The sequence below is a fragment of the Marmota flaviventris genome, chromosome X (assembly GCF_047511675.1).
Source record: "Marmota flaviventris isolate mMarFla1 chromosome X, mMarFla1.hap1, whole genome shotgun sequence".
Taxonomy (NCBI): Eukaryota; Metazoa; Chordata; class Mammalia; order Rodentia; family Sciuridae; genus Marmota; species Marmota flaviventris.
Window position 1 is genome coordinate 107,557,185 of NC_092518.1, and position 24,295 is coordinate 107,581,479.

General features: G+C 35.1%; 1 protein-coding gene across 3 annotated transcripts in view; it reads right to left on the bottom strand.

Moving 5' to 3' along the window:
- Window positions 1–24,295, bottom strand: part of Tenm1 (teneurin transmembrane protein 1) — a 556,402-nt gene that overhangs the window by 343,308 nt on the left and 188,799 nt on the right. For all 3 annotated transcript variants that reach the window (XM_027931186.3, XM_027931196.3, XM_027931177.3), the window contains exon 4: window positions 14,909–15,149. In XM_027931186.3, the coding sequence (XP_027786987.1) occupies window positions 14,909–15,149 (241 nt within the window). The remainder of the gene's footprint in view (window positions 1–14,908; window positions 15,150–24,295) is intronic.

Below are 24,295 nucleotides of genomic sequence, written 5' to 3' on the forward strand. Positions count from 1 at the left end.
CAATTCAGTCTCCTAATCTATCCAGCATAATTTTTTTTCTAAAGGACAAGCACGCAAAAGGATTGGCTGTCATTTGAAATATTAGCCACAAAATCAAAGAGGTGGTCTGAAGCAGAGAATGTCTGCTCCTAATAAACATCTCTATTTTCTCTTCCAGGATACAGAGGTAGAAAACATTTCCCATTTTTCTTAGGTGTGGTCATGTGACTGAGTTCTACATGAAGAAATGTAAAGTGTGTGCAAAGTGATGTTTTGATACTCCAAGGCATAAAAACTTCCAAACTCAGGGTCCTCAGTCTCCTTCCTCATTAACTGACTGGAAGTAAACAGACCCAAGACAGAAAGGAAACTAATAATTCATTTCATGGAATATTATGCAATCATAGAAAATACAAAGAATTTGCAACCACATAAACATATTAGATATGCTGATTATTGTCTTTCAGCACAGAGCCATTGACAAGGCATTCCTATGCACAATTTCCCCATCCTCCAATCCCCACTCCATGCAGCCATAGTTAATTGATCAAGAATTAGATGGCCAACTTCACAGGAAATTGTAGTCCTCAGAAATCTAGACATAAGGATGGAGATAAAATATAATAGAGGAAGAGAGAATGAAATCCCATCTAAAGTAAAGCCTGAAAATAGAACAAATGCGTAGAGAGAAACAGAAATGATACATGTGGCAGAAATGATACATGTGGCCCTAGAAAGACAAAGAATGATGGAAAGAGTTGTATCCTCTATTAGGTTTTTATTGTGTTTTTTGCACTGTGACAATAGCATACCCATTATCATTTAAAAAATATTTTTGTAGTTGTAGATGGAAAGGATGCCTTTAGTTTATTTTTATGTGGTGCTGAGGATTGAACCCAGTGCCTTACACATGCTAGGCAAGTGCTCTACCACTGAGCTACAGCCCCAGCACCCCCATTAACATTTTTTTAAAACCTCCTTTATATTTGACTTAGTTTGAAATGTTTTCTGCTCTCAGTTACCGTAAAATTCCTAAGGCAATAGTAATTTTCCATGTTGGGACAAAATCAGAATTCATATAGTATATATTTTCAACATGGTCCTGTGCTATCCTCTCCCACCCCAAACTAAAAATAAATAAAAATCAAATACCTACTCTACAGAAATTTAATTTAGAGTAGAACATTTGGAAATATTAGTGGCAATGATCTTTGAGTGACAGAAATTATAGTTATTTTTCTTTGAGATTGTATGTGTTCTTTCAAGATTTCTAACTCTAAACCCAGTGCTTTTTCACCTATCACAGGAGGCCATTCAAAAGTGGAAGAAGATACTCTGGGACCACTAGATGGTTTGCTCATCTATAATTACCTCTATATCTGAAGCACTGTACAATAAAATTTCATATTTGAAATGACAACTCTGGCATATTATAGTATTTTCAATTATAAAAGATTAAATTATGATCATTTGGATTAAAATGGAAAGTACATTCATAATTAAGAATGGTTTTAAACAAGAATGACAATTTTTGAAAAGTTCTATTTAACCTTAAGCTAATCACCAAATCCAATTAACCAATCTTTCCAGTTTTCTAGGCATTTAGGCTCATCAAGATTTTAATATAAATAGAATAAAAACTAGTTGATGTCTCCAGGCAGGGAAATTTAACCAAACCATAAATATTCACCAGAAGATAAAAAGGGAAACTTGTGGTTCTTTAATACCAGAGATGAATTGTTAAGAGTTTAATTATTAGAATAGTTGTATGGAAACTTTCATTTCAGCTCCAACTCTTACTCCAACTACCAATAGGATACATTAGTAAAATTTTCTGAGACCTTGAAATGAGATAATGAGGAAGATATTTTGGACAATTGAGAATTATCCATACATACTTACATATGCACAAGCCTATATGTGCATACACACATGCATAGTTACATATATACATTACCTAAAATCTTACTTTTTAATTTAACCAAATATATTCAGCTACCAAAAAGGAACCAGCCATGCTGCCATAAAGTTTTCTAAGTAAATGATACCATTGACTATGTTAATGACAAAATTTGAAAGATTAGACTGTCATAGATAAAAGATAATTATTTTAGTTGAAGGTTAGGGGAAATAAAAGACTGTAAATATTTTATGCCAAAAGAAACTCAATTTACTTAAGAAGCTAATATCATATTATAGTTGATATTTTCACAGTTAAATTAGAAATAGTCATCTGTATTAGAACTTATAATAGTCATTTATATTACCATCTATTTTTTAATATAAGCCTTGAGAATCCATGACACTATTAAGTATTTTCATTAATAACAAGTCACTACCTAGTATATTGTGTATGTCTGATATAGATGAGAAGTTTGAGTTATGATCATAGCTTGGCCAATGATAGTTACTTGCTTTGGGGAATATGACTTATATTTGAAAGCCAATTTTAAGTAAGGGTGGGAGGATAAAATATCACTTTCTACTACGAGAATAACTGAGGCAAATTTTTGCACATACTATATTTATTAATTCCTGAAGTTTACTCTTGTTATGACTTGGCAACTTAAGAAGCCTCGACTGCTATGTGGGATCCCACGATTTCCTTAGCACTATGTAATGGCGCCTGCAGATTTCTATGTCCTTTACCATTAAGAAACTTGCTCTCTAACTTGATATGTCAATTTCTTCCTGTTCATAACATCACCATCCTGATGACCACTGTGTACCTCTTCATGAAACGTAGTTCCTGTTTTATTCCCCTTCCAATCTGCATGAAATTTTTACCCAGATTCAGTTTCCTTTCAGCCTGCTATCCCATTTCAAAAGAGAAGTCTATCTTTTGTTTACATTCTCTTTTACCAATTCTTCAAACCCAAGGCAGTGTAGCTTCAATCTTACCACATTACTGAAATTTGGCTACTTAAAAGTTTGTAATTGACAGATCCAATCAATGGTCTCTTCTCATCCATGTTTTATTTGACTCCTTTGTGACATTTGAAATTCATGATCACCATTTCCTTGAAATTTTTTCGTCTCTTGTTTGTGCTCTTGCATGATTAGTCTTTTTCTCCTTCTTGGACTGCTAAGATAAAAGTGTTTTCATGGTATAGCTTATGGCCTTCTCTTATTTTGCATTGAACTGAAAGATTTCCTCCATCATTCACAGAAGTTCAATTACTATGTCTACCAATGAAACTCTTAATTATCCATGTCTATCATGAGCTCTAGAATCAGATACACCTAGGTTTAGACTGGTTCTACTACTTACTAACTGGTGACCTTGTGGCATGTTGTTCAACTTTTTACACTTCTGTTTTAAAAATGTAAGTTGGAATAAATAATATAATTCCTTGGCAAAATGCTTGGTACATGGTAAACATTCAGTAAGCAGGAAAAGAAACGTTTTTTTCCCTTCCTCTCTGCACCTGGATCCATATTTTCAACAATTAATTGGACATTGAACACTTTGACCTGGATACCCCACACAGATGTTCTAATATTTCCAAAGGAAAACTCATTAACTGCTTCTACCAACTTCTGTTCTTGATTTAAAATATTTACTCCATCTATAGTTTCCTGCTAAGATAGTCTGTCTATGCATCCTATAAAATTTTTGTTGAAAAGTATGAGCCTAGTATTAAAAAATCTTAGTAAGAAAGGACATAATTCTTTATTCAAGTTGCAATGGAGAATAAAAACAAATAAAAGATTTGTGGTGCAAATAAATATACAATGAACTAAAGGTTCTGACAGATATATGCACAGAGAACTATGGACCACACATCAAGAATTTCTATGTGGGCTGGGGATGTGGCTCAAGCGGTAGCGCACTCACCTGGCATGCATGCAGCCTGGGTTCGATCCTCAGCACCACATACAAACAAAGATGTTGTGTCCGCCGAAAACTAAAAAATAAATATTAAAAATTTCTCTCTCTCTCTCTCTCTCTCTTTTAAAAAAAAAGAGTTTCTACGTGAAAGTTGAGGTGGGGAGGTCACTAAATTCTGAATGTTTGTGTCCCTCTAGAATTCATCAGGTAGAATCTAATCCCTCAGGTGGTGCTTTTGAGAGGTGATTAGGTCACCAAGGCTCCACATTTGTGTATGGGATTAATATTCTCATAAAATAGACTTAAAAGAACTTATTGGCCCCTTCTGCCATGTAAGGACACCATAAGAAGGGACCATCTATGAGGAATGGGCCCTCACCAGGAATTAAATCTTCTGGGGCCTTGATCTTAGACTTCCCAGCCTTCAGAACTATTAGGAATAATTTATATTGTTCATAAATTACCTGGTTTAAAGTATTTTGTTAAAGTACTCAAACTGACTAAGAGACAGGGAAAGGCATGTAAAGGAAGACATCTCAGAGGTATCTTTAACTTCTCTCTCCCTTCTCTTTGAATCTTCTCTCTCATCTTCCAAATTCTATTCAGCCAAATCCTATAATTAGCCTCAATAAGATTAAAATTTTGGCTTCAACAACTAAAATGTTAATCTTTTTGAGGCTAATAATATCATCAATAATACAAATAACAATAATCACTGGTAAGGATGCGAGGAAAATGTACATTTATACATTGTTGATGAAACTGCAAATTAGATCAACCACTTTGGACAGCAGTATAGAAATTCCTCAAAGTAGGAATAGAACAATCATATGACCCAGCTATTCCACTCCTTGGTATTTATCTTAAAGAATTAAAATTAGAGGGCTGGGGTTGTGACTCAGTGGTAGAGTACTTGCCTAGCACATGTAAGGCACTGGGTTCAATTCTCAGCACCACATACAAATAAATGAATAAATAAAGGTCCATCAATGTCTAAACAAATTTTTAAAAAGAATTAAAATTAGAATACTATAGTGATAAAAATATATCAATGTTTATAGCAGCACAATTCACAATAGTCAAGTAATGAAACCATCCCTAGTGCCAGTTGATAGATGAATGGAATTAGAAAATGTGGTATATATACACAATGGAGCTCTATTCATCCCTAAGGAAGGATGAAATTGTCATTTGCTGGTAAATGGATGAAACAGAAGAACATCATGCTAACTGAAATAAGCCAGAATCAGAACCGAGGGTCAAATATTTTCTCTTATATGTGGAAGCTACAAGGAAAAGAAGAAATAAAAAGAGGTATCTCACAAAAATAGAAGAGAGATCAGTAAAGTAAAGGTGGGAACCAATGGTGGGGAGAAGAACTAGGGAATGAAGTTAACAAAATTATGCTATATGCATGCAGGAATATATCACAATGCATTCCAATTCTATATATAATTATAATGCACCAATTAAAAAATAGAAGGAAAACAAATAGAGTAGAGGAAGGGCATCAGAGGGAGGGAAATGGAGAAGGAAAGAGGAAGTACTGGGGATTAAAATGGAGCAACCTATGTTACATGTATTTATGAATATGGCAAAATGAACCACATTGTCATGCATAAGTATAATGCACTAATATAAACATTAAAAAGATTAACATTTTAGAGGAAAGGTAGCTCTTTCCCCCACTAGAATGTAAGCTCATCAAAGGCAGGGTTTTTGTCTGTTTTTTTCTTTGTTGTAGCCTCAGCAAATAGGACAGGGAAGGCACACGGTAGAAGCATAATAAATATTTGTTCAAATTTGTTGAAACTTATCTACACTAAAATTAATTCACCATAGTATTTATCAAAAACCAATTTTCACTTAAGGTATTTTCATTATATACTTTCTTACACCTTTGCACACACAAAAGAATTTTGACAGAATGGAGACACAGATGTTACTGTTTATTTGCTTATCTGTTTGCCAAAGGGAGCAATTCTTTTTGAGCTTTCTTGTTCTTTAAATGGAATACTCAGTACCACATTTTCACAACTCTTGCAGAGACATTTCAAAGACCCCAAGATTAACCTGATCTTATCTTTTGTGTTTAAAGCTACAAAAATTTCTGTGTTGTGGAATTAATAAAGAACCAGCTGGATTCTCCCAAAGGGAGAGGCTTAGTGTTATGTCTTTGATACACACACGGGCGCGCGCACACACACACACACACACACACACACACTCACATCTGTTGAAAATCAGAAGAATAATGAACAGGAAAAATTACTTTCTGTTACTTCAAACATATTTCATACTTTCAGTAAAGTATAACAGGCAAGTGTCTGTTTACTTGACATGGTAATGAAAATATGTATTATGATTAACTAGATAAGTAACTTTGTAGTTAATGAGGTTGTTAAAAACTTGTTTTCTTCTCAAAACAAGTCTCTTCTCAAAACTCCACATTCCTGGGCTGGGGATGTGGCTCAAGTGGTAGGGCACTCGCCTGGCACGTGTGCGGCCCGGGTTTGATCCTCAGCACCACATACAAACAAAGATGTTGTGTCCGCCGAAAACTGAAAAATAAATACTGAAATTCTCTCTCTCTCTCTCTCTCTCAAAAAAAAAAAAAAAAAAAACCTCCACATTTCTGTTTTAAATATACAATCTGGGGTAGGAAAGTCTTTGAGTATAAGGGGATGGAAGGCAAAAATTAGATACAGAGGTCCCTTTAAATTTTAATTTTTAACTGATGTATAGTACATCAATCAACTCACTTAAAAAATTCTCTAAAATATCTGTTTATGTTCACATTTAGATTGCTAAATAAATATTTTCCTTATTAAAATCAGATTTTATTTCACTTGTGGTGAAATTTTCTTTTAAAATGAAACAAATTATGTTTGCTTATGGTTTTATTTTAAAATGAACTTAAGAATAGTCAATTAAAAACATTTTAAAATAATACCACCAACAACACAAAAATAATACCACCACCAAAGACACTAGTGACTGCATCATAATGATCTCCAAAATATTGTTCCTCAATGCCTAAGCACATTAGACTATTATAGATATATTTTTATTTTAAATATGTAAAATATATTTTTGAGACTGCAGAATTCTTTTTCATGTAAATTTAACACAGTCTACATCCATCATTTGGTGTAGGCTGAAAAGGTTGGTTGATTCCTGTTCATGTGTAGTAAACAGGATTTATAGGTCATAGATTAGTTCTAAGAAGTCTTTTCCTGTCTTAAAAAGAATCTTTAAATCTGTGGCTGAAGATAGATTTTGCTAACCCCAGTGCTGTTAAAGGATTAAAGCATGAGATATTGTTGGATCTAAGCTTTGCATATGTGCATTCTGAGTTTTTTTCCTGCTAGTCATTATTGAAGGAAAAAATTATGCCTGTAAATCTATTTTTTCATTGCAAATGTCCTAAGGAAAATGCTACTTATAAATATTAGGTAGATTTTAGTACTACTATATAATAAAGAATTATAACTGGTGCTAGAGAACTTACATTTATGGGTTAACGTGTAAAGGCTATATTATTCCATAGATATTTAAATCACTACCATCACTATTAATGAATATTTCTTCCAAATGGTTCTTATTTCCCCAGGACAGACACTAGCTCTACAAGTGTGGAAACAAGCATTACTCATATAGATTTCATTTCTCTTTTCACTTCTTGCCAACATCTCCTCCACCAATGGCCTTTGCTTTTCTTTCGTAAAAATAACCCTGTGGACTCCACTTAATTGTCACATTGGCCTAAAGCCAGCAAGGACAGTTAGCCTCATACCAAGCTATAGCCATCTGTCAGAATATGCTGAAAATCAATGAAGGTGGTTGCTACCCACTTTTCTGGCCAGATGTGACTGCTCCACATGATTCTGATTTGTCTTTGTGAGGTGGAGTGGTCATATTAATCTGAAATCCAGGTTTTAAAAGTTGCAGCAAAATCTTTAAAATTCATTTTGGTGAATAGATCATGGTTATTACCTATCCACATCATTCTCATAAAAAATACCATCTAAGAGTAGGTCAAGCAAAATTAGTTGGGGAATTGAAACAATGCTTGGCCAAAAATTCTAATGAGTAAAAGATTATCAAGTAAACTTTGAGTTAGGGATGTGAACTGAGGGACAGCAAAGAGAATAATGTAGGGAAACCAAAAACGGCTACAATTCCACTTAAAAGTGAATCCAGATTAAGGGGATGAGAAGCTAAGGGAACTGTTCCAGCGCTCTGCAGGGAGTGGGTTAGGTTTGACTCCTGATTAAAATAAGCACCACTCCACTTAACCAAGTGTTAAAGGCAGGCCAGACCACTTGTACTGAAAGTGCTTGGACTGAATGGAGAAACAGATACAGAAAGGAAAGCAGTTAAATAGGATTCTGAAAAGCCATAAGGAATAAAACCGACATCAAGGGGATTAAGAAGGGAGGGATATGACACAGGGGAAGAAAAACAAGAGGGAAGGAAACTGAAATGAGAGTGCAAATCAGAAGTGATTTGAATTAAAATACTCCTTGCAATAACTATGTGACGTGAATGCTATTAACCTATTTTTTAAGATCAGAAAACAGATTAAGAAAGGTCCTGTAATTTGCCTAAGTTCCTACTGCTAATTAGGAGCAGAACTAAACCTTAAAGCCATATCTGTTGACTTCTACAATCCAAACTCTTAACTACTCTTAAACAGCTTTTATCAAGAAGGTACAAAGCTGTGCCATCAATGCTAAATGATAGTGTTGGAACTGAGACTCACTTGGCAGGGAGGAAAAGAAGCTTTCTGGAGAATTAAAGCATGAGAGGATCTATAAACTCCATTATATCCACAGATGGAACCCTGAACGAGGAAGGAGAACACAGAAGTTTAATAATATGGATTTCAGCATGAAGTTTCAATTTTTGGCTCATAGCATAAGAATAATAATTCTTTGGTTCTACAGTCATGGTATCTCTCATTAGTACTAGAAAAAATACTTTCTCATAGAATAATTAACCTAGTCAAGAGGGTTTAAGTGGCAGTGGAGGAGAAGGGAGAGGAATCATAGAAAGAATAGTACTTAATTTCACTTAAATGGATAACTTTGACTACGTATGACTTTGAGTTATGATATGCTCTTACCAAAATGCCCTTTCCTCCACTTTCATCTAATTTCTCCTAAGTTTATGAAAAGAATTTTAGGCGATTTTCTCAGGGAAATTTCCACTTTTCCTCTTTTACCTACTTCGACACTTCCTTGGCCATCATTATTCCCACTTTGGTTAGGTCCACTACCTCCAAGTGTTTCTACTTTGGGATTACTTAAATATAACAAAGCATATATCATTGTATTGTTCTTTATCTCACTTTTTACCACTACTATAGAAAGGCATTAATGCATAGAGGTTACATGTGATGACCTTAGATTTAACCTGTATTCAAAACCTGGTGTGGTTCCTGTATGTTGTAATTATGGGATCTTGCAAAGCTCCTTAACTTCTCAGTACCTCAGTTTCTTCATCTCTGTCAGTTGAGGATGGTGGCACTAATAATACCTACCACAGGGGTTGGAAGTACACCTCAGTGGTGAAGCACTTGCCTAGCATGTGTGAGGCACTAGGTTTGAACCTGAGCACCACATCAAAATAAATAAATTAAATAAAGGTATTATTTCCATCTACAACTAAAAATAAAAATTTTTAAAAATAGTACCTACCACAAAGGGCACTAGTGTAAGTGATTGATTCATAAGGGGGTTAGAGCAGTGCTTCACATATAGCAATGCTATATTTTTAGCTATTATCCTTGTGATGAATACTAGACCATAGTTTTTGAAGTTCAGGGATTCTTAGTCCTTATAGTAGCCTCAGTGCACAAGGAATTACCAATAAATGTCTTACTGGGCTGGATGCACTCAATAATCCACAGACTGGGAGGATATATGTGAATACTGGATGTTCAAACAACATTTAAAGCTAATGTGGCTCTCTGAATGGTAGTGACTCTGAATTCGTCTCCTTTGCCAGCAGGTAAGTGCCAGGCCTTTATATTGAATTAATAATATTTATTGTACACTATCTAGGAGTCTGGCTTGGAATAGATATTTCATATGTATTTTCTTATTCAATTCTTGAAATAACCCCACAAGGAAGGGCTATCGTTTTCTCCACATAAAAGATGGCATAACTGAGGTCCACAGAAGTTAGGTAATATGTCTAGGTTGACAACAATATAGGTAGCTTAGTCCTGAAACATTGGAGCACACACAAATTAGTCAGCCTCTCCAGATTTGGCAATATGCCCATCTTCCTAGGTTGCAAAAGATCCCTCACCCAAAAAAAGGTAATCCAGGTATTGAATATACTAAAAGAAGGTTTGGAGGTAGAGGTCAATCGACTAATGATCTCTAAGAAAGGGAAGGTTCAGGGCAGGATACAGTCCTGAATGAACTAGGTAGTCACAACCTTGATTCTCTGAATGACAGTAAGCAGGCAGCAATCCAAAGTTGTTTTGGAAATTGATCACAGCACAGTCTTACGAAGCCTCACAAGTATGTATCATCAAAACATGGGGAAGGGGGTTGGTGCTACAGAGTGGAATATAGTGATGAAAGAGTATATTCTATTTAAAAGCTCGCCAAGAAATGAAGTGGAATGATGTTGTATGTATTTACTTGGGGGATACTGTGAACATAAGGATAGAAACACCTTTAATTAGGTGAAGAAAGAAATAGAATGGGACAAAAAAGTAGAAGCAATATGTATTATTATTATTGATATTATCATCACTACTATTTACCAAGTGCTTACTATGTTCATTGATGCTCTAAGCACATTGCAAATATTAACTCATTTAATCCTCACAACAGCCTTATGAAGTAGTTGTTCATTAAAAGGCATCTGACTGTTCTAAATGAATTAAAATTCTATCCCAGAATGGTGAAAGCTCTTGTAGATTTTATCACTTAGTCACAGTTGTTAATGTTTCAGAGACTATGGTATGGGTAAAATGTGGCAACAGATTGGAGATGGCAAACATTGGCTTTAGTTTTCAAAAGGGATAAGAAGCTTATAGTCTCCTTAGACTACACCATGAAACATCATGGAGATTAAGTGAAAAATTTTAGAACAGGTTATTAAAAGAATGGCTTGTGAGTACCTAGGATAAAATAGTAATCATGACAACATAGAATAAATTCTCTAAGAAGAAGTCATATTAAATAAATATTTCATTTCTATTTTTGAATCGGTTATTAGATTATCAAATCAGTAAAAATGTAGGCATACAGTATCCAAATATTAGCAAATCATCTGTCAAAGTCCCTTGCTATTCCTATGAACAAGATGGAAAAGTGTAAGTTATATGCTAGTAAAAGAATGCTGCCTGACAAGTAAAGGTCAACTTGCAGAGAGGTTTCTAGTGGCATGCTACAGTGCTCTGATCTTGATCTAGTTCTATGTAAAATTTTTATTAATGACTTAGATAATAATGAAATGTATATCAAACACAACTGACATACTACACAAATATTGGAGTAAAGCAAACACTTGGCATGGCAGAATCAGAATTTAGCTACATCTCCACATGCTAACAACATGAAATTGAATTAGGCCAGATCAAGGATCTAAACATCTTCCTAGACTCTCTTTCTTAAACATACAATTTTAAAAGTTTCAGTTATATTATTGTAGAATAAAATATGGCTTAGCCTTGGAACTTGTTTAAAAGTTTTAGGAGTTTATTTACGTGTATTCTTAATGTATATCAGTAGTGTCATATGGCCAAACAAAGAAATAATCATTAAACAAGGGAGGTGACTGATTGTTGGTTATAGCCCATAACTCTGAATGAATTGGTCGAGGTGACTAGTAACAGTCCCATTTAAGGGGCATCAGATCTGTTCCCAGCTCTTGCTCAAGAGGCATCCATCCATAGGTGGCCATGTTACTTTGTTAAAACATATCATTTTTGTCTCCCTTAGGCTCAGCTGACTGAAAGAATAACTGACAGGATTTACTAAGACACTTAAAAACAGTGTAGTACAAAAGAGATGAACAGGATTAATCTAATTCCCTTTCTTAGGTTTCTGAACCTAGAAATAAAGCAATGAGACATAATACAGCTAAAGGAATAAGGTTAGAGGTGTCAGGGGGTACACTTGGAGTTATGTGGTGCAGTGAAACCATACATTTCTATGATAAAATAGAAACTATGCAGTAGAAAAAAGAAAGATTGAGCCAATGTAAAGAATATGCTATTAGGCAAAGAAGGGATCAGAACAAAAATGCAGAGCGTTTCTGGGTCTTATTAATATCAGAGATCTCTAGGCTGTGGTCTTCCTTTGGGTGTTGACCACTGCTTTCTGGGTTCCCAGAGATTAATATCAAAAACTAAAAAGATACTCTCAATTACTCAAGGCAATCAGTATGCACTCTGCTCCCTACAACCAGAGAACCGAATAACCCACACCTGAATTCAGCCTTGAACATTATCTTTCAAGAACTGTTTGGACAGACTGGAGTGTGTTCTAAAGGAGACCAAGAAGGATGGTTTGAAACCAGTAAATGTGAAGAACAGGTAAAGTAACTGGAGAACCCTTTTCACCCAAAGAGCAGACTCAGGAATAGTGAAGGGCTATCAAGTGTGAGAGGAATTTTATTTATTCTATTAGACATAGATCAAGGGAAAATGGGCACAAGTAAGAAGAGCCAGATTTTGGTTCAAAAAGAACTTTCCAACCATGAGAGTGGAGGAACGAGAACAGGGGAAGGATTAAAAATAGAAAGGGGAAGCATTGGAGACTAAAAAAAGCAAATTATATTCCATTCATGTATGGTTATGTCAAAATGAACCCCTAGTATGTATAACTAGAATGCACTAATAAAAACATTTTTAAAAGACAAAAAAAAAAAAAATAGGGAAAAAAACCCTTCTAGTAGTTGTTTGAGTCGTAATAACATTACTTTTCAATTGGGTAGTGCTTTACAGTTTATGAGCCACTGTATAAAGTGTCTCCACTAATTTGACCTTCCTAAAAACTGGCTATAGAAGGCAGTTTTGGTGGGGGTTGAGGTGGAGGAATAAACAAACACAGGGCCTTGTATAGACCAACCACACACTTTACCACTGTGCTAGAGTTCCAGCCATTTTTTTACAGATGAGGAATCTGAGAATTGGAGAGGTTCTGCTACACAGCTCATGCACAACTTCCTGTTTACCCACAGTAACCTTTTTATTGAATGAATCTGAAATGAACATTTTAAAGGATATATTTGGAAAATTCTAGTTGATCAACCTGATATGTCTTCTAGGTATTTTTAACTCATTTTTTGAGATGCTGAATATATTTTCAAATGCACTAAAAAGGTTCTCGGCTCAATCTTACATGAAAACTTATGTTCTTCTCTGCGTCTTATGAAACTGAGACCAATTAATACATTCCTTGCATAGATACAGAAGGTCCGTGGGTGCAGTTTGTACAAACACGCCTAGATGTACATTTCAAATAAGAATAGTTTTTTCTCTCCATTTGCCTGAGCCCATGCCCACCCTCCTTCCAGATTTCCTGTTATTTGGCTTCATAGAGGAAAGGAGTACGTTTGCCTGTCAGAACTGCTAGTTAACCATATTTGCCCACTGTTTCCTCAGTACTCTATCCCTAAGCTTTGCAAATGAAATCAAAAGAAGAATGAAGAAATCACCACTGTTTGAAAACTCTTTGAAGACAATATACATTATTCTGTTTTTCTCTTTACTCTCCTCTTTTAATTGAAAAAAAAAAAAAAAAAAAAAAAACCCTGCCATTAGTAATTAGTACTGTTCCATTTGTGTTATCTTCCCCATAGGTGCTGCCATATTTTCTCTTGGGAAATGACAGGAAAAAAATATTCATGAGCCCATTTAATCTGATAAGTGATAGATGATACAGAGTTTATCTGACTTGATCTATAGTACTTTCCAATTGTTGATGGTGACATTCTGATGCCACAGCTGGCATTTAATTTAACGTGCTGCTAAGAAAAAAAAGTTTTATAATTTGATTTTATTAGTACTTCCTTTTCTTTTCTGATTCTCAGAAGTTATTAGAAGTTGATACCAGACACTGTTTATCAAGTAGTATATTATACCCATTGCTAACATATAAATGTTTTTAGGAAAAGTTAAAGCATACAGAAGACAATGTAAACTTCTTGAATTTGAAAGAGAACAGAATTCTGAGTTTTCTCAGTTCATGTTTTTCTATGCTAACAGAAAGTTGTAATTTGTTGGTGATGCTGTGGATTGAACCTAGGGCCTTATGCATACCAGGACTTGCTCTATCACTGAACCACACCTCCAGTCCTGAAAGCTGTAATTTTGGATTTAAGAACAAGTGATTAGAAATGATGATTAATTTCTCAATTAATCCCACTTAGTGCTAAAGTCTATCATGATTAAGGGACCTAGAATTTTGGAGGAGTAGAATTTTAATCACATGACAAATACTTCAGGACTTAATCTGGAAACCTAAATATGTGAACTGACAGAAAAACAATAGCATTTCTTTTTACTCAAAAGACCAAACTTCATCCCAAAATCAGAATCTAGTTTTTTTTTAAGTCACACTTATACTTCCCCTTCATGAGGCAAATAAATACTTTTCAAAAAAAATATTTAAAGGCAATTTACTTTTTCAAATAATCTTATAATAAATAAAAATGGAAACTATCACTGTTCCTCTGATTGTTTGGATTTTCCTGTAATAGTGCAGGACAATTTACCATATTCAAACAAGGAACAAATACATTTCACTTTGAAGCTGCAGTGACAGCTTAGATAACTATGTCATTTCATGTTTTTGTGGATATCTGACAGTGAGATGTTTATGCATCTGCATTTTCATCTTTACATGTGTATCTGATTTGATCCGTGACTGTGAGTGTGCCCAGATCTAGATGTAAGCGCCTGAGTGCTTTGGAGGGCCCTGCCCTTTTGCCCATGCATCTGGATATGTATCTAGGTGTGAATTTGTGTGTCTCGGCAGATAACTATGGTGAGATGAGTTTCTACAATCAGTGGAATCATCCTCTGCTAATATTTAAGTTGAGTGTAATAAATAATAGTTCAAGTACCTGGTCTCCAATGGTATGTTGCTATTCAAGACCCAGCTGTTATGCAGATGAACCGAATCCTGTGTACTGGTTGGGGGAGCTGGAGCAGCCGGGCTGGGCTGGCTGCGGGTAGTCATTGATCTCCTCTGAAGAGAGTCCGCTGTAGGGGGTGGCTTCCTGGCACAGGTGCAGGCATGCGGAGGCGGAGGTGGCGGTGGGAGGGGTCTGAAGGTGAACTGGTTGTGTGGGCTGCTCTGCATTTCTAAAAAAGAATGAAGAAAAACACAAAATAGAGATTTACTCTCCTTCTTGGCAGTCTGAGAAACGCAGCATGACAGACTTACCAGGATTTCAGATAATATAACCTGTGGTGTGGGGGAAGAGTTTTAAGTTCAGTGTATCTGTAAAAATACCACTTAACTTACAAAAGCACGTGCAGCATGCTCATGAAATGTAAAACATTCACAGTTGCATTTCCATGTAAATTCTTCAGGGCTGCAGCAACTAAAAGTAAATGAGGTCGCCTCACACAATTTGTCATAGTTTCTGCTACTGAACAAATAAATCATCAACAAGACACTAAGTTACAGAACAGAAGTGAGCTGATTTCCATGGGTTGCAAAAATCTCACTTTGGAAAATACCACTGAAAGGCACAAATTCATTGCAAGGAAAACCATTTGGCACTTCAAATAAAAATATAAGGCCACCTTCTGGCTTACCTCAGAAAAAAGAGCAAATCCATACTTCAGAAAAGCAGCTCACAAGTGTGTAACTCATCTGCGTGAAACTGATCTTTTCCTCAGCCCCCTACTTTAGAGTGCTACTTGTAAAAGGTAGGCTAAAAGGAGTTTGTTCCAGTTACAATTCGTATTTCCAGGGCCATTCAAGGTGCAATCTGTACCCCTCCCCCACCATTGCCACACCTTTCCAGGAGCCCTGCCATATTAGCAGCAGTTTAGGCAGCAGGGAGACTGTTTTAATTTTTTTTTTCTGCTTGTTTGTGGAGGGGGCAGCCTGGGACAGCCATCCTCAGACTTCTGTTCTTGCTATTGTTTGGTATTTTTCCACTGCTTTCCTGGCAGGCACACATAAAGACAGTGAGTTAGATTTGGCCCAATGAGAAATACCCCAATTAAACCCCTTTGAAAAGAAATCACTATTGTAGCTGATAGCCACCTCTCTTCCACAGGAGAAACATAATAGATGTCAAGTGATTGCTTGTAACACCAGCATGTTCTGGATAAACTTTGTAGACAGAATGGCTTTGTCCCACTCCCCAATGACTGAGAGCTGAAAAGCAGAAAAATGCTAGAGGCTTTCCATGCCTAGCAAAGGGCTCAGCTGGTTTGTGCTGAGGCACACTATGCAGTGACTGATCACAGAAAAAAAAAATACTTCTTTCAATTCTTCCACCTCAGACACAATTTGAAAGACATTGGCATGGTTTTCATATTTTAAAACAATATTACTGTCCTCAAAACATGACAAATTCTTAGCTGAATTTTCTAGTACAGGTGGCACCCTTTTAAATAAACTTGCTATATGACAATTTGAATTGTATCAAAGATGGATAACGAAGGGAGTGATGATCATTCATTCATAAAGGATTCTTTTAGGTGGTCAGCTCTCTTTGTGTACTTAAAATGCCTCATGAATTTTCTAAATCACCCCCATTATTCCAGGCTCAGCCCAAATCCCATATCCACTAAAATGTCATCACCAGTACTTAACATCTCATTAATTTTTTAAGTCTCTGTGCTCATACTCATAACCATAACTAGATGTATGCTCTCCAATCTTGGGACTCAGAGAAGCACAGAAATCCTTTCATTTTGCAGATGAGAAAACTTGTCCAGGAACACTTGACAAATTAGTGCTGTGGCTGAGACTAGAACCCACATCTCCTGACTCTCTGGTCAATGATCTATTCCCTGTACTGCAGATTTCTGTAATACAAGTTCTCGTTTCCTTCTTAAGATAGAGAGACACTGAATCCCTAAGTTTTCTGGCATTTTTATTTATGTTTACATGTCTGTTTTCCTCTTAGACCATAACTCATGAAATGTAGGCCAGAAGGCAAGGTTATGTAATGCTATGCATACTGGAAGGAGCATAGGATTTGGAGGTATGACAAATCTGGGTTTAAGTTCTGCCCATCACATAGAAGTTTAACCTCTCATTTATAAAATGGAGATAATAATCCTTTTTCCTAATGATTAAATTTACTGATGTAAAATGTGTTTGAACAGTATGTCAGTAGTTATTTGTTTTTTAAATGTAGTAGAAACATAAGGTCATCTAGTTTAGCTACACATGAAGAACCTAAAGCTCCAAGAGGTGAAGTAACTTGTTCATTTATTCATCTTACATGAATTTGCCTGCCTATGTCTGATGATTCCCAGCCCAGTACTCTTTCTGTTATGCTATTTTGGTAAGTAAATATGACTCTTCTCTGACTAACACTATTCTTACAATAAATTTGATCCCTGAGTATGCAATATTATGGCATTCTCTTGATGTCCTATGTATTTTATCTTATCACCCATAATAGACTATACATTTCTTAAAACAAAGTCAACTTTTACTTGTCTTATACACTGCATAGCATTTAGCACAGTCCTGGGTGGAGAGCAAGATCCCTAAAAGTTTTTACTCATTGAAAAGGATTTGACTGGCTGAGGGAATCTAGTGAACCCCATTTTAGTGTTCCCTTAGGCTCTCATTCTAATGCAGTCACTGGATATATATTCAATTGTTCACTGAAAAGTAGGTTTCTCCCTTGGAGGTCTATTTGGAATCTCTCCCAGAGCCATGGGGAAGAACAACAATACCCTGAAGAGGGTCTTTAAAATAATACTCCTCCATGATGTCAAAAGAGTACTAGTGACACACTACAGATTTGCTATCTAAAGCCACTTATGGGAAATGATTTAATGACATAAGGAAATGGAAGCAAAGTGTGAGATCCAGTGTCAGAGGAAGAATTCTTTTTAGATGTTAGGCTTAGAAAACCTTGAAACAACACATATGACATCTACTCTCCTAATTGGTACACATTTCTATTAGCACAGTTGTTCAAAATAAAGTTTCTATTCAATACAGTTTTTCAAAAGAAAGATACACACTCATGATCACCTGGATTTACTGTTTCAAATCTTTGCAACTCTCTTAGTTTTATGAAAAATGACAAAAAATTTTTTTTCATTGAAAATTGTAATCATGGTATTATAATATTTCTGCTGCAGGAAGAATTGCTTTGTATAGTCACTCTGATTATATATGTGTATATATATATGTTTATACATGTATAAGTATAAATATATATGCATATTTTATCTCTTTTACTATGTATTTTTATTCCCATATTTCATATGCTAAGTTTTCTTTACTAGTTAATACTGTGTTTAAACACTTTCACAATATTGGATTGTTACACTGAGTGGAATATATCCAGACCTTAAGCCCTTATGAAATGCAAATGATCTCAGATTCATTCATTTTTTTTTTAACCTCAGGAAAAAGATGGGGAATGCACTTGTTCCCTCCCAAATGAAGTAATTTAATCCTTGGGCTCCATGAAATAGGATTTCCCAACATTAAACACTAATGAAAAATACATTAGTGTTCAGTGTCAGGAGCTCTGGAACACCAATTCCGGGGGGTTAAGAGTCACATGCACTCACTTCCAAAATAATCTGGAAAATGTATACTTCTGTGCTCAAGAGAAAGAAAGAAGCAAGGGAGAAGGGACGGAGTGGTGATTATGCAAATGTAGATACCCAGACATACTTATAGAGCTTTCTGAAAGTAAATTAAGTTTTCAGATGGAAAGGTCTAATACTTGGAGAGGAGCCAGTTTCAGGTTTGAGGTCCTAAAAAAAAACTTGGAAAGATAATTTCTCAAAGGACTACGTCCTCCAAACTGTAGATCTAAGACATTTTTTGGTGTAAGAGAACTGTCAGTAGAAGTTTGAGCCTTCAGAAACAACACTCTCCTTATCTCCAAAAGGTAACTGGGAAAGTGGTTAAACATATCCTTTTTTCTCCTCTTGCAAATAAACCTTAATTTGGATCATGTGTTAGAGAACGTTTTCACCAGAAATTAGAGTATCTCTGCTCAGAAACACCATGTGGCAAACTATCAGGGTGTTTTGACCCTTACATTTCATTAACACATATAGTCAGTTCTGTTATAAGGTGATGCCTGCATTTCTAAAATTCACTGTACTGTGCAAAATCACACATGGGGAAAAAAAAAACTTGATGAGAAAAATGGTGTTGGGCACTACACTATAAAACACTATGAGTGACACATTTTTTAAAAAAGGAACCTAGTAGAAATGCTGGCAGTTTTATACATATTAGTAGTTAAATACATGTATGCCATACCAAATATGATAATTTACCTTTAAAATGATCTGAAGCTTGCTATTGAAACTGGGTGTTGTAAAGGTTACAAATAGTGAGTTCTTGTAAAGTGGTAGAATGAGGGTTATCTGACTAGAACCAAAAGTTCTAAAACCAGATGTGGATGAATGAAGCTCTCAGCACAAGTGGTGAACTGAGGTAGCTGGTGAATATTTCAGGTGTATGCAAGTATTCATTTTGTGTCTTCTTACACAGCTCATTCTGCTGTATGCAGTTTTCTGCATTTATCTAGTGTTTTTAACAGATGGAAAAACCACAAAATTTGCCTTAAGGTCAAACTGTTCTCAGATTATATATACCAATAGCAAGGGAACAAATTAACGTTTTAAAAACAATCATTGTAGAAGAACTGACTGAACATGCAAAGTAATTTTTGTAGGTATTAAAAATAAATATTGCTAGCATTACAGTAATGACAAAGAGATAATTTTCCTTGAAAATTTGACCCATGTAACATATGCCCAGTTTTCCCAAGATCTATGTAATAAACTGATCATTCTTTTCTTTAGGGATTCAATGATAGTATTCCTTCAAATATGCTTTTTTTTTCAAAAGTTATCATGCAGTATATGTTGCCAAAAGGGGCACATATATTCCTATAACTCATGGTCAGAAGCCATGTCTGTACTTCCTGGCCTTAGTTTATGTTTCATTATCTCATTGGCCAAGAGAAAAGTAGCTTTCCAATTCTTTATTTGTAATCCTGGAATAAGGAGATCCCTGAAAACTGTTGTTTTATTTTTCCAATTCTTTTGGAGGGAAATCCTGACCTGAATGGATACATATTATCTTTACCTCATTTAGTGAATTTATATACCCTTAACTGTGAATATACTAACGCATTTTATTAAGAGTGCTAGCCAATACCCCACTTGGTATTATATAATATACAGTATGCACACAGTATTGCCTTTGCAAAATCTGAAAAATTCTAAATTCTGAGAAACGTGGACTCCAAAGGGTTTTTGCTATGGAATTATGGGCCTATATTAGTTTTAACTACCTTCCTTAACTCTTATAAGGCAATATTAATTAATGCCTATAAAGAACATAGTAATCTACATGTGCAAAAAACATCAGAACACCAAGGGTTATTGCCATAATTACTATGTCAAGTATCTCAAAGACCAATTATGCCTGTGGCTCTTTTGGTTGCTTTTCAGTGCTGTCCTCCTAGGTAGGAGAGGGAATAAAAGGAATCAGGCTTAAGGAAATGAGAGGTTTGTTATTAGTATTAACTATTATTACTCAGTTCTAAACACATATTTCTAATTTACAGTACTTTACTTGTTATGAGGAGTTTTCATATCTGTAAGGAGATGCTTTATAAATGTGCATGTTATGGCTAATATGCATTAACTTCATAGTGCTCAAGGATTATTAAATTAATATTAAGTGTATCTGGCTGTGGACACTTCTATTCTCAAGCTTATAATTATTATTAAAGACTTAAAGAAAATAAAGAAAATTGGTTTTCAAAAGAAAATAGAGTAAACAAGTATAGTTTATCACTTCTTTGGCTGAAATAATACTGCTTTAATATTAATGTACCAACAGTTTTTAATAAAAGTAGATTCATCAGTTAAACAAACCCTTATATTGAGACTAGAAATAAAATATATTAAAAGAGCTAATGTTTAATAAATACTTGTGTGTGGGGAGGCAGGTATATGAGCAAACCACAGACAATAACAGAAAAAGAGAGAGGGAGAAACAGGAGAATTCACAATTAAAGCAGATGACTGAATGATAGGAGTCACAGAAGCTCTGAGGGAAGGCTAACAATAAATTATGATGATTTATAATTTAAATGGGTTCAATCTGGTTTTGGAGTATTGCATTCTGCATGGCTCCCACTACCCTGAGACATCATGCACACTTTGAGATTTAAAGTACATCTCTTTGAGGACTTTGAATGGTCCTCTTCTAAAGCAAATAAAATAGATAATATGCTCTGTAAATTTCTGGGTTGGTCTTTGTTACAGCCACTAGAAATAAAAAAGGTCAATACTGAAGCACTTAAGAATCCTTTTACATGTTTGTGCTGATACCAGTATTTGTACTTCAGTCTTTTCATAATCTGATGTTTATTTTCAAAGTATGTGCTGGTCTACCTCCAGAAAGTCTAAACTTTCTATTTTTTAGGGCTAATTCATCAGTTTTCCTGTTTTCTAATGTGTGATACAAGCATAATGATGAGCCAAAGATTCCCAAACAGTCCTCCTCAGGTCCATCTATTTGTCTCTGTTATAGGGGGAATATACCTGTGCTGTATACTATATCAGCTTTACATAGCGAAATTAGCCAGTCTTTGGCATAGTAGTTAATATTATGCTAATAAGTGGCTGGTGTGTTAATTCAATCTCAGACATAGATTAAGACAAACAAACTAGGACTTTCAAATCAAGAAGAGAGAGAGAGAGAGAGAGAGAGAGAACGTGAGAGAGTGTGCATGTGTGTGCTCTCGCTGTGGCAATTGCTATTGTGCTGAAGTTAAAGTAAGTCCTCAAAGTAATTTTCTTTGCTGTGAAAATAAAGGATGTGTACATCTTGCTTATATTTTCAGAGTAGTTTGGCAATGTTAAAAAGAAGAGAAAAATGGGACCAATACATTTGTTACCTTACAAAAATTATCATTTTTCTAAGTAGAATGGTAAAGGCTCTACTTCATGGTAAAACTTGGAATTATAAATGTCAAATATTAAATATTAATATATGATACTAATTAGCAATTAAAATTAGTGGTTGACCAAAGCCTTTTCACCACAGTCTTGAAGGAAACTCTATTATCCATTATGTACCATGAAACATGAAATAGATAATTGCCCTGTTTTATCTTATGCTGACAATGATGCTGTGGCTTCCATTATTAGCCAGTGAAGTATATCAAAAAGAAAATATAAAAAAGTAATGATCCTTAAAAGTTTCATATTTAGTTTATACTCAAACTAAAGTTGTATGTAGGTATTTTAATTATTTTCAATCCCCAAGTTCATTATTTATTTGCAAGTAGGTGATGGAGAGTTATGAATTAATTGACAGTGAATTATTTAATAAATTAGCTATAAGAGATATTCTGGAGCTTTACAAAGTTTTCATTTTCAGGACTTCATTTTTATTATTCTATTACAAATGGTCACCCTATATTTGTTCAAAAAGCAAAGGATGAAAATCATTCTAATGTTATTTATAAAAATGAAACTCTGAATGTTTGAGGCACAAATCAAGAAGACATTATGACTGTGTCTAAAGTTCTAAGAAAAATATTTTTCAAACATATGATATGTTAAATAATGAGGGTAGGCTAGATGAAGAGTAATAGAAAACATAAAGCAGAAGACAGGTCCCAGAGGATTAAGACAAAACATGAAGATTAGGGCAGCCTGGAAAGGTTTCACCCCCTGCCCAAACTTTGCAAATAAATTCTGGAGAAAAACTGCTGCTTATTATTAATACAACAACCCAACCACGATTGGCTGGTTGTTTGGTGAGAAAGGTGCCTTATATTCTAGTTCCTCCCTGCCGGACAACTTTAGAGATACAGGGGCCCCGTAGACATCCAGTGGAGTGGTGAAAAGGAGTTTCAGTTTTTGTACTTGTATATAAGACCTCCCATCTGGGACAATGGGAAGAGATGGCACTGTTACAGCAGTATTCATAAGACCCAGATGCTTCTCAAATTTCACCCATATTTTGGCCTATTGCTCTAGCTCAACAGTTCTCAGCTACAAGATTAAGACATACCAATTTTTGATAACTTATTACTACAATAAAGGAAATTTACAAACTATTTATTTTTAAAATAATAGGTAAGAGTGGTTTCAAGGCAGTATCTCTAATAGTGCCACTCTCACAGAGTTGCATTTGAATGCTTACCCAGATAGGAGTGAAAGAGGTGAGCTTATACCTTGTGACAGGAATTGGGTAAAACCCTGATTTATTTATTTATTTTTTTGGCACCAGGGAATGAACTCAGGGAGGGGCACCTGACCACAGAGCCACATTCCCAGCCCTATTTTATATTTTAGTAGAGACAGAGTCTCACCGAGTTGTTTAGTGCCTCGATTTTGCTGAGGCTGGCTTTCAGCTCCTCCTGCCTCAGCCACCTGAGCTGCTGGGATTATAGATACGTCCCACCACACCCAGCTAAAAATCTGATCTTATAAACCATTTCAATAGGTGATTGCCATATCGACATGGTTGTAAAATGATTCAGTACATATTATGGGAATGATGGTTTGCTTTTTCCTGTCTCTACTCCTACCCCACCTCCCAAAAAACCTGAAAATTAGAGGATTGAAAAAAAGTTCTGGTATTCTCACAGGAATGTTTTGCACATATACATGTTATTCAAATGTGTTGGGGCCAAAAAGTTGAGAATTGTGATCTTGATGGCTATTGGTAAAACAATACTGGTTGCCACCAATCTTTCTGCCTGACATTTTTTGAGTTACTGAGGGAATCTATTAAGAAATATATGTAGGAAAGTAACAGTTCTGTATAAAGGAAAAAGTTTTATTTCCCATTTTGCATTCAAGCTATGCAAGTACAAGTCTTGTATTAGGATCTGGGTCTGAATCATCTTTATATCTTCCACACATAGCCCATAATTTTACTCAGTACATTTATTATTTTGCTTATTGTCAAATTTAACTAATTTGAGTGAATTTAAAAAGCTTAAAGTTTGAATTCATTGAAGTTTTATTTTATAAAAAATACAGGTACTGTGGTGGGAGAGTGTTTTATGATTGCAAATAACTTATTTGATTGAATTCTTCACTTTCCTACCAGCTGTTTTGGCATTGTGTGGGCACAGCCTGTGCCTGAAAAGGTTTCTTCTTGAAATGTTCATTGAATAGTTCTCATTATTACAAATTTTCATTTTCTTGTTTTTCAACATGGTATTTTAGTGAGATATTAAATAGACCTATTTTGGGGGGAGGTGCCAACACAAAGGCCTATGACTAAGCCTACTTTA